Source organism: Triticum aestivum, chromosome 6A (genome assembly GCF_018294505.1).
Source record: "Triticum aestivum cultivar Chinese Spring chromosome 6A, IWGSC CS RefSeq v2.1, whole genome shotgun sequence".
Taxonomy (NCBI): Eukaryota; Viridiplantae; Streptophyta; class Magnoliopsida; order Poales; family Poaceae; genus Triticum; species Triticum aestivum.
The window spans coordinates 559,094,957-559,105,899 of record NC_057809.1 but is presented as its reverse complement, the minus strand read 5'-3'; the positions used below and the strand labels follow the sequence as shown (position 1 = coordinate 559,105,899).

Genomic DNA, 10,943 nt, shown 5'->3' with positions numbered 1-10,943 from the left:
GGTTAATGATAGTTCGAAGAATACACTGTCCCCTACTCATCAACACTTTCCTTGAGGGGCTCAGTGATCTTCCCAAATACTACTAATTTTGTTGCCAGATTGCATAGACCAAATATGACCTCTCATGAAAGTTTGCTTGCCAACCAAGATGCTTTGCCAGGTGAAAAAAGTTTACAACAAAAGCATTTTTAATTTACTGAGGATTCAAAGGATTTTCATAGGAATTTTGGAGATTAGAATGCTTAGGAATTGTTTGTATGTTTGTTGTTTGATTTGTAGGATCATAAATCCTATAGGAATTATTTCTAAGGATTTTTTGTACTACTTCCCGTACGATTTCTAGCATCCACTCAAACCTCTTTCAAAGAATCTTTTTTTTCCTATGACGCAATCAAACAACCCAAAATCCTATAGAACTAAGATGAGCATAACATTTCAATCCTATATTCTTTTTCCTATTTGCGTGTTTTTAGAATCCTGCAAATCAAAAAAGGCCCTAGGACTAGGATGGTAGGATTTTGTGGTTCAAGCTTTCATGGAGCATGTCTAATCTGTATGGTAAGCAATGAACTATATCCATTAATTAATCCTGCAAGTCAGTTACTTTCTTCGTAAACTAATATAAGAGCGTTTAGATCATAGTTAGTGATCTAAACGCTCTTATATTAGTTTACAGAGGGAGTATAATTTTTTTAAAGAAAAGTTACAAATTTATTTTCTTGGCGGTAAGACTTACTTCAGTTACTGCTTATATGTTCTTCTTTTTAGATGTGGAGTTTCTGCTTATCCTCTGGCAAAGCACGTTACTGATTAATCAATAATCATCGCCAAACGAGTTCACTGCCTTTGTCGGGCATCATGGCCGTTTCTTGTAGAGTTGCTTCTAGTGGGCCAGCATGCCTTGGCCCTGTTCACGTAGCCCTCATTTTTGTCTTTGTAGAATCCCGAAATTCTACGTAAAGAGAAATTAGCAAGATGCCTCAGACACGTGTGCCTCGCTGTTTTGCCCGACATAATCTGTATCCCGTAAACATTTTGATACTTAATAAATGTTGCAAATCCTCAGAAAAATGAAGATGCCTCAGAAATTCTACAATGACGCGGAAAATGGGAGCGGCCTGCGGGGTACCATGTAGACTCGACATGATTCATGAGGCCGATGGAGCTTCATGTGTCCCACATGACATGAGTTGATGTGCACTTGTAACCCTATCGCATGGGAGTCCAGGAAGGTAAGCAGAGCTAGGCATGGCCTTGACACGAGGATGGACCATCGAAGGGTTCAGATGGTTCGGTGATGGGCACCGAGACATCAAGACCCTGGACACATCTTATGCAGGCACATGTTCTTCGACAGTCCAGCACGACAGTCCAGCATGGGCACGGATCTGTTTAAAGTGCAACGAACTAGGCGGATGCCATGCGACGAGGGAAAGGACCAGATTGATTACATTGCCTGAACAGAAAGAAACAAGGGAAAGGACCAGCAGAGCAGTACCAACTTGTGCGTGGTAAAACGACACTAGCGACAGCAACCTGCCTTAAAGTATGATACTAATATTTCCGATCAAAACGGTAATCACATTGCCGAGGACTAGAGTGCGCCGTATCACCTGCAAGAATCCCCTCGAAATGGCAAAGGCCAAAGGCAGGCAGCAGAGGCTGCACAACTGCTTTCAACTTCAGAAGTTTTTTTTTTTTTTTGAGGGGGACTTCAGAAGTTCATGGGTATCACTGTAGCCGTGAAGTCCAAGCGGAGTCATCAGTTCGGGCCTGATAGCCCATCAGGCCCGACCACACCTCCCCCAACCCCGCATAGGTATATGGCAGCCATTTGCCCATTTTCAACAACCATATGATTCTTCCCACTGTACATACGAATTTGTCGCATTTGTTCAGACATCATGGACGACGCTGACATCTTAATGCATCATTTGCTACGAGCGGGAAAAAAAAGTAGGTTCGGTTTTTTGTCCCATTTTCCATTCCAACAGTAGCACCTTTTGCTAGTTCGAAAAATGGCATCTCTTTTTCAAGGCATCATTACGCATCGAGCTTGTGCTCTGAGATCAGAATCGGTGAAATGTAGCCGTTACAACACTTCACTGCATTCAGAAATAGCAAGTGGAGATAAGCTGCAAATAGGTCGCCGGTGAACCCATTTAGGGCTGACTTGCTTCCAAAGCTGGATATTCTTTCTAATAACCTCACTGGCACTGCATCCATAGGTCAAAAGAACAAACACCTAAAGGCTACAGGTACTTTAGATCTTTGCTGGTATCCAGAATTTATTATCTGACCATCAAAGCGAACTGGCTCACTTCACTAAGGAATTAGGAGACGTCAGTTACTTGATCTGACTGTTTACTCTCCACTTCAGCAAGGAATTAGGAGAGATCAAACACTTGATCTGACTGTTTATAGCTCCACAGTTTTTGGGTATATCTTAGCTCTGCTCAGGGATCTGAACGATTATCATGATATGCAAATAGGATCTGAATTCTGAAATGACATGTTGTTCAATGTCCTTGGGCATCTAGCAAGCTTATGGAAAACACCGGCAAGCTTGGGATCGAAAATATGCAAACACTCACCATTATTATCGTCCGGTGATTTGTTCAGCCTTGTTTCAGGAAGTGAGTACGTAGGCAAGATAACTTCAGCCAAAATGCACAGCAGCTGCAGCTGAAGCCAGGCTTAAAGTTGCAAGGTGGTGGAGCGTCAGTTGTTATTTGGTTCGGTCCACCTTTGCCATGTAATACTAATTTTCATATATATATATATATATATATATGACGAGCTCTTTTTTACTTGATTTTAGCACCCATTGGCAGTCTGTCCTCATACCCAAACAATGGCCAACTGCAAAACATATTGTGGATAATATAATGTTTTCCCTAGCACAGCGCCCTTCTACTAACAGTCTATATCCTAAAGATATCTCACCAGAGTGCTTCGGTATATCTAGGCTTCAGAATCAGCTGTACCGCACGTTGATCTGACAAGGAACAGGCTTAACAAGAGCTTCCATAGGACAATGAAATCAGGATGCACAGCAACAAAAGCACTATACATTCAGAACTAATACAAGGATTGCTATGTCCATACAGCCACTTTTCTTACTATACTATTCAACATACCAACTCAAGGAATGCTCACTACAATAGCATTCAGTGAACAGAAAGATGAGGATTCATGAAAAACAAAGAGCTATGCCGAATTTCTGATGCAGTATACACTATTCTTTGGTTCTGATTATTACTAGCTGGACATGGATTTTACATCACAAACTCCTATGATCCTATACAGATTGCCTGTTGGTAACGAGAGTCAGATATCTGATAGACTGCCTAGTTTACTCTATGCAAGGATTCCAAGACCCTTGACCTATCAATTGTCAACTATATATGCCTTGACCACTTCGGCTGGCATGTTGCAACAAACAACAGCTCATGTACAGGAACAAGTGATTCGGCACTTGCCTTTATTGGTGTAGCATCTGATGCTGCTTGACCAGAATCTGGGCGTAGAGGAGCTCGTTCCAGGAGTCCGGCACCCCGGGAAGGCACCAGTGGCTGCAGTCCTGGTATAGCTCAGGGGACTTGCGCTCCTCCTCGCTCAACTTCTGCTTGCGGTAGACTGAAGGATGTCCCTCCTTCCTGTAGTCAGTCATCCTTGTAATGTTCAGGTAGGCCACTGGTGTTTTCATCCCATGGAGGACCTCCTCCAGAATGCTCATCTTCTGCGGGTATGGCATGAGGAACTTTTCGTTTGTTATCGGCTCAGTTTCCTTGTCGCAGCTGCCGCCTGAATTCCACTGCCCTCCGCTGCACAACAGAAACACACACATTTGCAAACATCAGTTGCTGTGATAACCATATGACACCGCGAACTGAACTTATAGGAGATGAGATCAGAAAAGAATCGACAAACCTGAAATGGGATGATGAGTAGCCTCTGAAAAGCACAGTTGTTTTCTTGGGATTTATATTGGAATCAACCCACTTGGCCCAGGTGTTTAAAGCTCTCCGGAAGGCGTCATGGACATTCAGCTCACTGTATACTTGGTTGCCCTCTTGATAGTAATCTTTCCTGTAGCACATTTGACATACTTGGAACGGTAAGGAACAATTGAAATGCAGAACACATCACATGATCATGTTTATTGTATCATATCGTGCCAATAAAAGCTTACCCAAGAGAAGTTTTCTCATGTGTCCACCAGTGCCCAGTATTGAAAACAATGACATCTGCATTCTTGTACCTCGAGGATGATTGATCGATTTTGTCAAGCCTAAGAGTTTCCTTTTTCTTTCCGTGTGTGACAGGTATCTCCCATTCCTGAACAAGGAAAGGGGAGCGGAAGAACTCCACAGTACAATTGTAGTCCTAGACAACATGAATTAGCACATAAGCTTTCATCTTAAATACTGAAACAACCTCAGATAGCAATTCTGAAGAAAAGCAGCAAAAACAGAACATGGCATAAGGTAAGCACAAAGCGGAAAATCCCCATGCTCATGCTCTGACTTGCTACATGTAAAAATATTTATGCTCTGATTTTTGCTACATGTAAAAATGTTTATGCTCTGATCTGTTGCATATAAAAAATGTATGCCCTGATCTACTAATGGTTTGCTTCATTGAAATTGTGTTAATGCTCCTATTTTCATGACAAAAATGTTCTGATCTCATTTGTTTTGATTCAGTGGAATTTCGTTAATGCTCCAGTTTATGTACGGTGCAAGAAGTGAATTGTAAAATGCAAGTTCAGAGTCAGAAAAGGAAATGTGTAAATACGCATGAGATAAGCTGTGTTGTGCAAAATGAAAAGGATCTAAGAATGTGAATTGAATATAGTGCAATGGGTTTATTGTATATCAAGCAAGAGTCTTAAATTGTATTCGTCAATGAAGTTATGTTTCTTTGTCAGTTGAACATTACAATGTTGAGCTGTATTGCAGAAAAATGAGGCAACCAAACTGATGGTGATCCAATTGGCTCGGCGATGGAGCAAATTGCACGGGAAGCCTTCGACAATTCGAAAGGATGGAGGCCAGCAGCGCCCAGATTCCAGTGGATGCCGCCGTAATTGTAGTTCGCCGTTCTGGCTATCTAATTATGTTTCGGGGTTGTTGTTAAGAATGATGAGTTACTTTCCTGTTCGGTATCAAGATTATGTAGCGAACGTGGTTTCTATTATTGTAAATCTGGGGGCAACGGCTTTCTAAAAGAAAAATTCATCCTAAATGCTGAAACAAGCTCAGATAGCATCTTTAAGGAAAGCAGCAAAAACAGAACATGGCATATAAGAAGCCAACCTGAAAGAGGAAAGAGTAGGAGCCCTCGGCCCTGAACTTGTGGTTCCCGGACACCTCAAAAACCCTCCTCTTGTCTTTCACAGAATTCCTCAAGATGCAAACAAGCGACTCCCACATGTTTCTGTTGAGTGAATCGCCAACGAACACGAGTCGCTTTCCCCTCAGCCTCTCCAGCATATCAGTTGGGTTCAACCTAAAACAAGGCACCAGCATCATGCCATCACATAACTGAATTTGTCATGCATAAAGAACTAACTGAGCACACACAAACTGCATGGGTGTTCTGTTAACTGTGCTCACCTCGGGATGCTGCACCCGCGGGGCTGCCACCGGAGTCTCTGGTAGGCCTTATCAGGGCGGCCGTTGAGGTGGCAGTTGAAGGACTCGTCGACGTGAGGGCACGATCCCTCGGGGTAGAGAGGGTACGAGTCGTCCCGGACCCAATTGCCGTAGAACATGTCGCATCTGCCCATCGCATCTATCGAGTGAAGCTTCGTCGCCTGACCACCGGCGCTGCTGTTCGTGGCCTGTGCCGCGTGGCCTTTCACCAAACCGGCGCTCCCTTGAGAGGCAGCAGTGGCTTCCTTGTGCATAGTCTTCGTGCTGTTGCTTCCACCTGAAGCAACAGCAGCTCTGTTTACACTCTGCTGCTGATCATGGTGGGCCGCCGAGCCTTGAGCAGTGTGGTTCTTGCCTGGATGTCCTCTCCTATGAGGCGCAGCAACATTGCCGTGCAGCATCGCTGAAACTGCACTGCGAGTCTGATTGACAGATGGAATTGCCGTCACATTGCTCGCCGTGGCTTCCCCTGAACTTGCATTCACCCCGGAGCCGTTGTTCCGAACAGGCGCACCTCCCTTCGCCGTGGTGCCACTCTGGGCTGAACCGCCGATCGTGGCCCCAGCCTTCGCCTCAGCAGCTGCGATTCCTGAGGAATTGGTGGGAGCAGCAGCGGCGATACCTGACGAATTGCGGGCCGCTTCACCGCCTCCCGCGTGATCACTGGGCGGCGCGTCGCTCCGCACCGCCGAAGCGGTGGCGTTACCGGTCGCGGGGTTGTCGGTGCGAACTGCTCCCGAATTGCCGCCTGGTACCCCGCCTCCGCCTCCCGATTGCTCGCCAGGAAGACTGGAGCCGTTGGTCCGCCCACCGCCCACCGCTGCAGTAGCGTTACTGGACGCGGAATTGCCGCCGCGAACTCCTCCCGAATTGCCGGCCCCGGATTGCCCACGAGGACGAACCGCAGTTGACCCGTTGGTCCCGGCCCGCCCGCCGCCCGCCGCGAGCCCGCCACCGCCCGGCCCGCTCCGCCTCGCCGCGACGACGCCGGGACCAGGAGGCCCCGGGGAGGAGGAGTTGGCGGGGAAGAGGGAGGAGAAGAAGCCCGAGACCTGCGCGCGGTAGGGCGAGGCGGAGGCGAGGACGCCGTCGAGCCACGCGGCGGAGGGCGAGGAGGGCGGCGGCGCGGGGAGCGAGGGCGCGAAGGCGAGGAAGGCCGCGAAGGCGCCGAAGGCGAGCGCGACGCCGTAGATGCAGAGCCTGGCCCGGCGCGCGCCGAGGTGGTCGGCCGCGGCCGCGGACAGGCCGCCGTGGCCCCTCCACGCCGCGCCCTTCATCCGATCGCGCCCGCCCCGCGGCGGGGCTGCCGGAGCGGGAGACTGTCGGGGGGTTTAGGGGCGGGCGGCCGGGGGAGGGAGAGGGCGCGCGGCGGGGGCTGCGGGTGGTTAGTGCTGCCTGCGGCCGGCTGTTTTGTAGGGAGGAGGCGGTGGGGGTGGGGGTGGCGGTGGTGGGCGGTGACGGCGAGGCGAGGTGCGGGTCGGGAGCGAAACCAACTGATCTCTTCTGCCGGGGGGCTTTTGAATCCCTCCTCCCCTCCCGGAGTCTTTCTGGGTTTTGCGTGGACCCCATGACGCGATAATCTCCCGACGATGGGCTGTCAACGCAACAAGTCAAATCACGTTGGGTTTCTTCGTTAGCGTGGTGCGATGTGCCGTGTTTGGCAGTGGCGTTAATTTGATCGCGGTTGCCGTCGGCAAAGATAATGCGACGTTAATTTCGGCCACGCTCTGGCCTGAATAGGCACGCTTTTCTCCTTCTCCGGTGATCAAGGAGATATGATCCGGTGAGGAAAATAATCACTGCGTTGCCATGCCTAAAACAAGAGCATATTAAATTGTCTGTCTTGATTCCAGGATCTCGCAAACGAGGAACGGCCATTTTGTCTATTTAGGAGGGGCAAATGAGAAAAAATAAGACCAGCCCAAGAGCTAACCTTCATTAGCTGTTTTTTTAAGGAGAAACTCCGCGAACGCCGCGCGCCTGAGCCAATGCTCGAACGCGGGCTGGCGGGCAGCTACCCCAGCTGCCCAGCCAACGGGTCGACATCCCGTTCTTGGCGAGGGGCAAGTGAGGAACGTCTTGGTTTCAAAAGGATACGCAAGTCAAATGTATGTACTACCCATTAGAGTTTGAAGTCGTGGTAAAATCATTGGCGCCATTCGATGTAGTGGAATTATCATGAATTTAGTACTCCCTCTGTTCCCCAATAAATGTCACTGATTTAGCATTATATAGTTGTACTGAATCGGTGGGGCAGAGGGCAGGGTTAAAAATTTCAACGAAATTTCATTGACATTTCCAAAAATTTGAATATTTCAATGGGTCCGAGATATTTTTAACTCCAAAATTTTGAGCCAGATTCAAATTAATTTAAAATAGGTTAAAATTCAATAAAATTTGAAAACTCAAAATCTGCAGTACACGGAATTTTTGAAATTTCACATATTTCGATGAGACCCGAAATTGTTTTGTTTACGAAATTAAAAACCTTGGCGGATGGAGTATTATCATAGTAGCACCGCCACGGCGCCACTGACTACCACTTGAGAGCATGTTAAGATTGAGATTAACAACTGTATCATAACTTAGTGTTCCGTATGGCAGCCAGCGATCAACGCGCCACGTGGGTTAGCACCGTTGACCTGCTGCAAAGGGAACGAAACATAGCAGCATGCAGATCAGATCGAAATCGAACATGATCACCTCTACAACTTACTGAAAAGAAAGTGTCGATGGAGCAGATGTAGCTCCACCCACTTGCGCCCCTCCGTATGCACGAGTGGTTCCATCGCCGACTGTTCGGCCGTGGCGCACTCGCTCACTCAAGCCCCGTACGGGCAGCCGGCCATCTCCATCGGTGGCTCTAACGTGGCCTGTCAGAACTAAACTAGAACTAGGGCGAGCTGATCTGATCTCATCCAGTTGCGTCCTTTAATTAGTTCGTGCGAATGTGCGATTAGATGCTAAGGGCAATTTCACACTCGTACGCCAAGCGCCGTCTCGTTGTAAAATGGGACGAACACTCGATCATATATTTCTTGGCGAGTCCAGTCAGGACTTTATACAGGTGTATCACCTAGATACAGCCCACAAGAATCAAAATAATAAGACTTATTTTCCTAGAAAACATCATGTTTTTTACAATGTGATATTCTTAGTGTCAAAAATATGAAGAGTGAAACACCGCTTTTGGGGATGTTGTAGCACTAAACCACGACTCTTGCCACAACTTTCGGGGTCCTTAAATTGCAACAAGTGTGATAACTCTTCGAAAGTCTTTCCAGATCGTCTTCAACGTCATCTGTATTGACATGCTCAGATGACAAGTGCCACGATCTAGCAAACATCAGCATGTAGATATGCTCGAACAACCCGTGTTCTTATTACTAGGATTATGGTAATGGCTTGCCATCACCACTGGGTTCTATGTTTCCGACATGGTGGAGCTTGATGCTTTCAAAGGAAATGAAACGTCATCCATTAATGTGCCAATTGTTTTTGGGTAAGTTCGCGAACCATATTCGATTAGATAAATCCATGCCAAGTATCATCAACAACTAATTTTGTGCACTACTATTACTGATTTAATCAAGTTTTCAATGTGCTCATGCCTTTATCAAAGGTGGCATCACAAATCAGTACAAATTTGATGGCATATTTGGGGTTGGGCCATCTCGTATGTCTTTCAGTTCACAATTGCAGTTTCTTGGATTGTCCCGTAAAGTCTATGGTGAAGTGGAAATAGTATGTGTGAGTATCAATGATAATTATCCGAGGTTTGTAGTAGGAGTGTGCAAATATCAATATAAACAATTGTTTAAGAGCGCGGGGGGGGGGGGGGGGGGGGGCTATTGCCCCCTCTCCTTGCGAAATGGTATGGTGTCTCTCCCCATATTAAGAGGTTTATGTGGATATGGATCGTGGTGAGGCTTTAAGGTTGGTGGACCACGGATAAGATGACCCCTCTTTTTTTAAAACGATAATTGTATTTTCCGAACGTTCTCACCTTCGCAAGAGATCTGAATCAGACTCGAACCTTGCACCTGTTGAGTGCATAATCCTCTTGGTAACCAACCCAGCTAGCTCCGATTTGTGAACAGAAATACGTTACATAGTATTTGTTGTATGAGTATTCCTTTGCAACTATAGCAAGAAGACTAGAAAATAAATTTGATGTGTGTGTGTGTGTGTGGTGCCTTGGACTTGCACCGGAGTCTCAGGTAACTAAGCTCTGGCCCATTAACCAGCTCACCTAAATTACTTTTGTCTTTTTAGTGAAAAGAACTAACCTTTGCAATATAGGAAAACCAAGAGAGCATATAAAACCTATTATTCGTGGTGATTTTTTGCCACATTTCTGTAGTGTACGTCATGAATACCTCTTTTGTGAAAATCCTGTAGTAAATATGTAGTTAACTAGTAGCATACGCTACATTATAACCAATGCCAACTTTTTAGTTACACAACTGCATGGTCCATACTAAACAGTTGGTAGCTAGTTATTCTTTTTGTTGGTCATTACTTGTATGTACACGCTCTTTGATTCATAAAACAAAAGTTATTGTCATATATCTGGTAAATTTTGTCTAAATAGTATGGTAGCTTATACATAGTAGACTAGATAACTTGAGTACAAACACAACGGTAACTTTAACCTAGAGAAATAGTTGTTGACACATACCCTTGATAATTTCTCCGTGTAAATAATTTGTAACTTTCAGACGTTTGTATCTTTCCAATAGATCCGAACGAGACAATCGTTCGATCGCACAACCCCGTACGCCAGCCCAGCCCATGTCTAGATCGAGATTTATTTTTCTCGCATTGATAAAAGTAAAAGTAATCTTCTAAAGTAGGACTTGAACCCACGATCTTTACGATGTAGCAGCAGTGTACTAACCAACTCACCCTGCCTTGATTGTTGTTCAATAAGTAAAATTATGACAGTTAACTTTTTTCTCACTTTCACATGATCCAAAAAAGCATTTTTCTTCTTGTGTTTTTTTGGATTTCTCAAGTTGTCTTGTAGTCTCCCATATACCTTCATGGAAATTATGATAGTGGGGAGCTGGAGCATTTGAAATCAAAGAAATGGGATGATATTTGATGGGATACCTTGCTCAATTAATGAATGCAAGTATGATTTTATCAGATCTTTCAAAACTACCATGATGAGAGCTAAACCATCTCTGAAAGATGGCATGTCATCCTGGATTGACAATATTTAATTTCAATAACTTAGCTTAGCATTTCTTCTCATTTCCCATTGTTTTGTAATTCTTC

The 10,943-nt window shown here is 45.7% G+C and overlaps 1 protein-coding gene across 1 annotated transcript; it reads right to left on the bottom strand.

Annotated features, from left to right (window-relative positions):
* Positions 1 to 3,192: 3,192 nt before the first annotated feature.
* LOC123128500 (protein trichome birefringence-like 1) lies at positions 3,193 to 7,291 on the bottom strand. The gene is made up of 5 exons (XM_044548525.1): positions 5,622 to 7,291; positions 5,322 to 5,514; positions 4,196 to 4,389; positions 3,934 to 4,092; positions 3,193 to 3,827 (listed from the first exon to the last, which is right to left on the bottom strand). The coding sequence occupies exons 1-5, from the start codon at positions 6,935 to 6,937 to the stop codon at positions 3,485 to 3,487; spliced, it is 2,205 nt and encodes a 734-aa protein (XP_044404460.1). The 5' UTR covers positions 6,938 to 7,291; the 3' UTR covers positions 3,193 to 3,484.
* Between the last annotated feature and the right edge of the window lie 3,652 nt (positions 7,292 to 10,943).

What these genes read in the sequence shown, in the direction of transcription:
- LOC123128500 (XM_044548525.1), bottom strand. Translation starts at nt 6,937, where the DNA reads ATGAAGGGCGCGGCGTGGAGGGGCCACGGCGGCCTGTCCGCGGCCGCG. An exon ending in CGCGGGTGCAGCATCCCGAG is followed by an intron (nt 5,515 to 5,621) that starts GTGAGCACAGTT and finishes GCCTTGTTTTAG; the next exon opens with GTTGAACCCAACTGATATGC. An exon ending in CATGAGAAAACTTCTCTTGG is followed by an intron (nt 4,093 to 4,195) that starts GTAAGCTTTTAT and finishes AATGTGCTACAG; the next exon opens with GAAAGATTACTATCAAGAGG.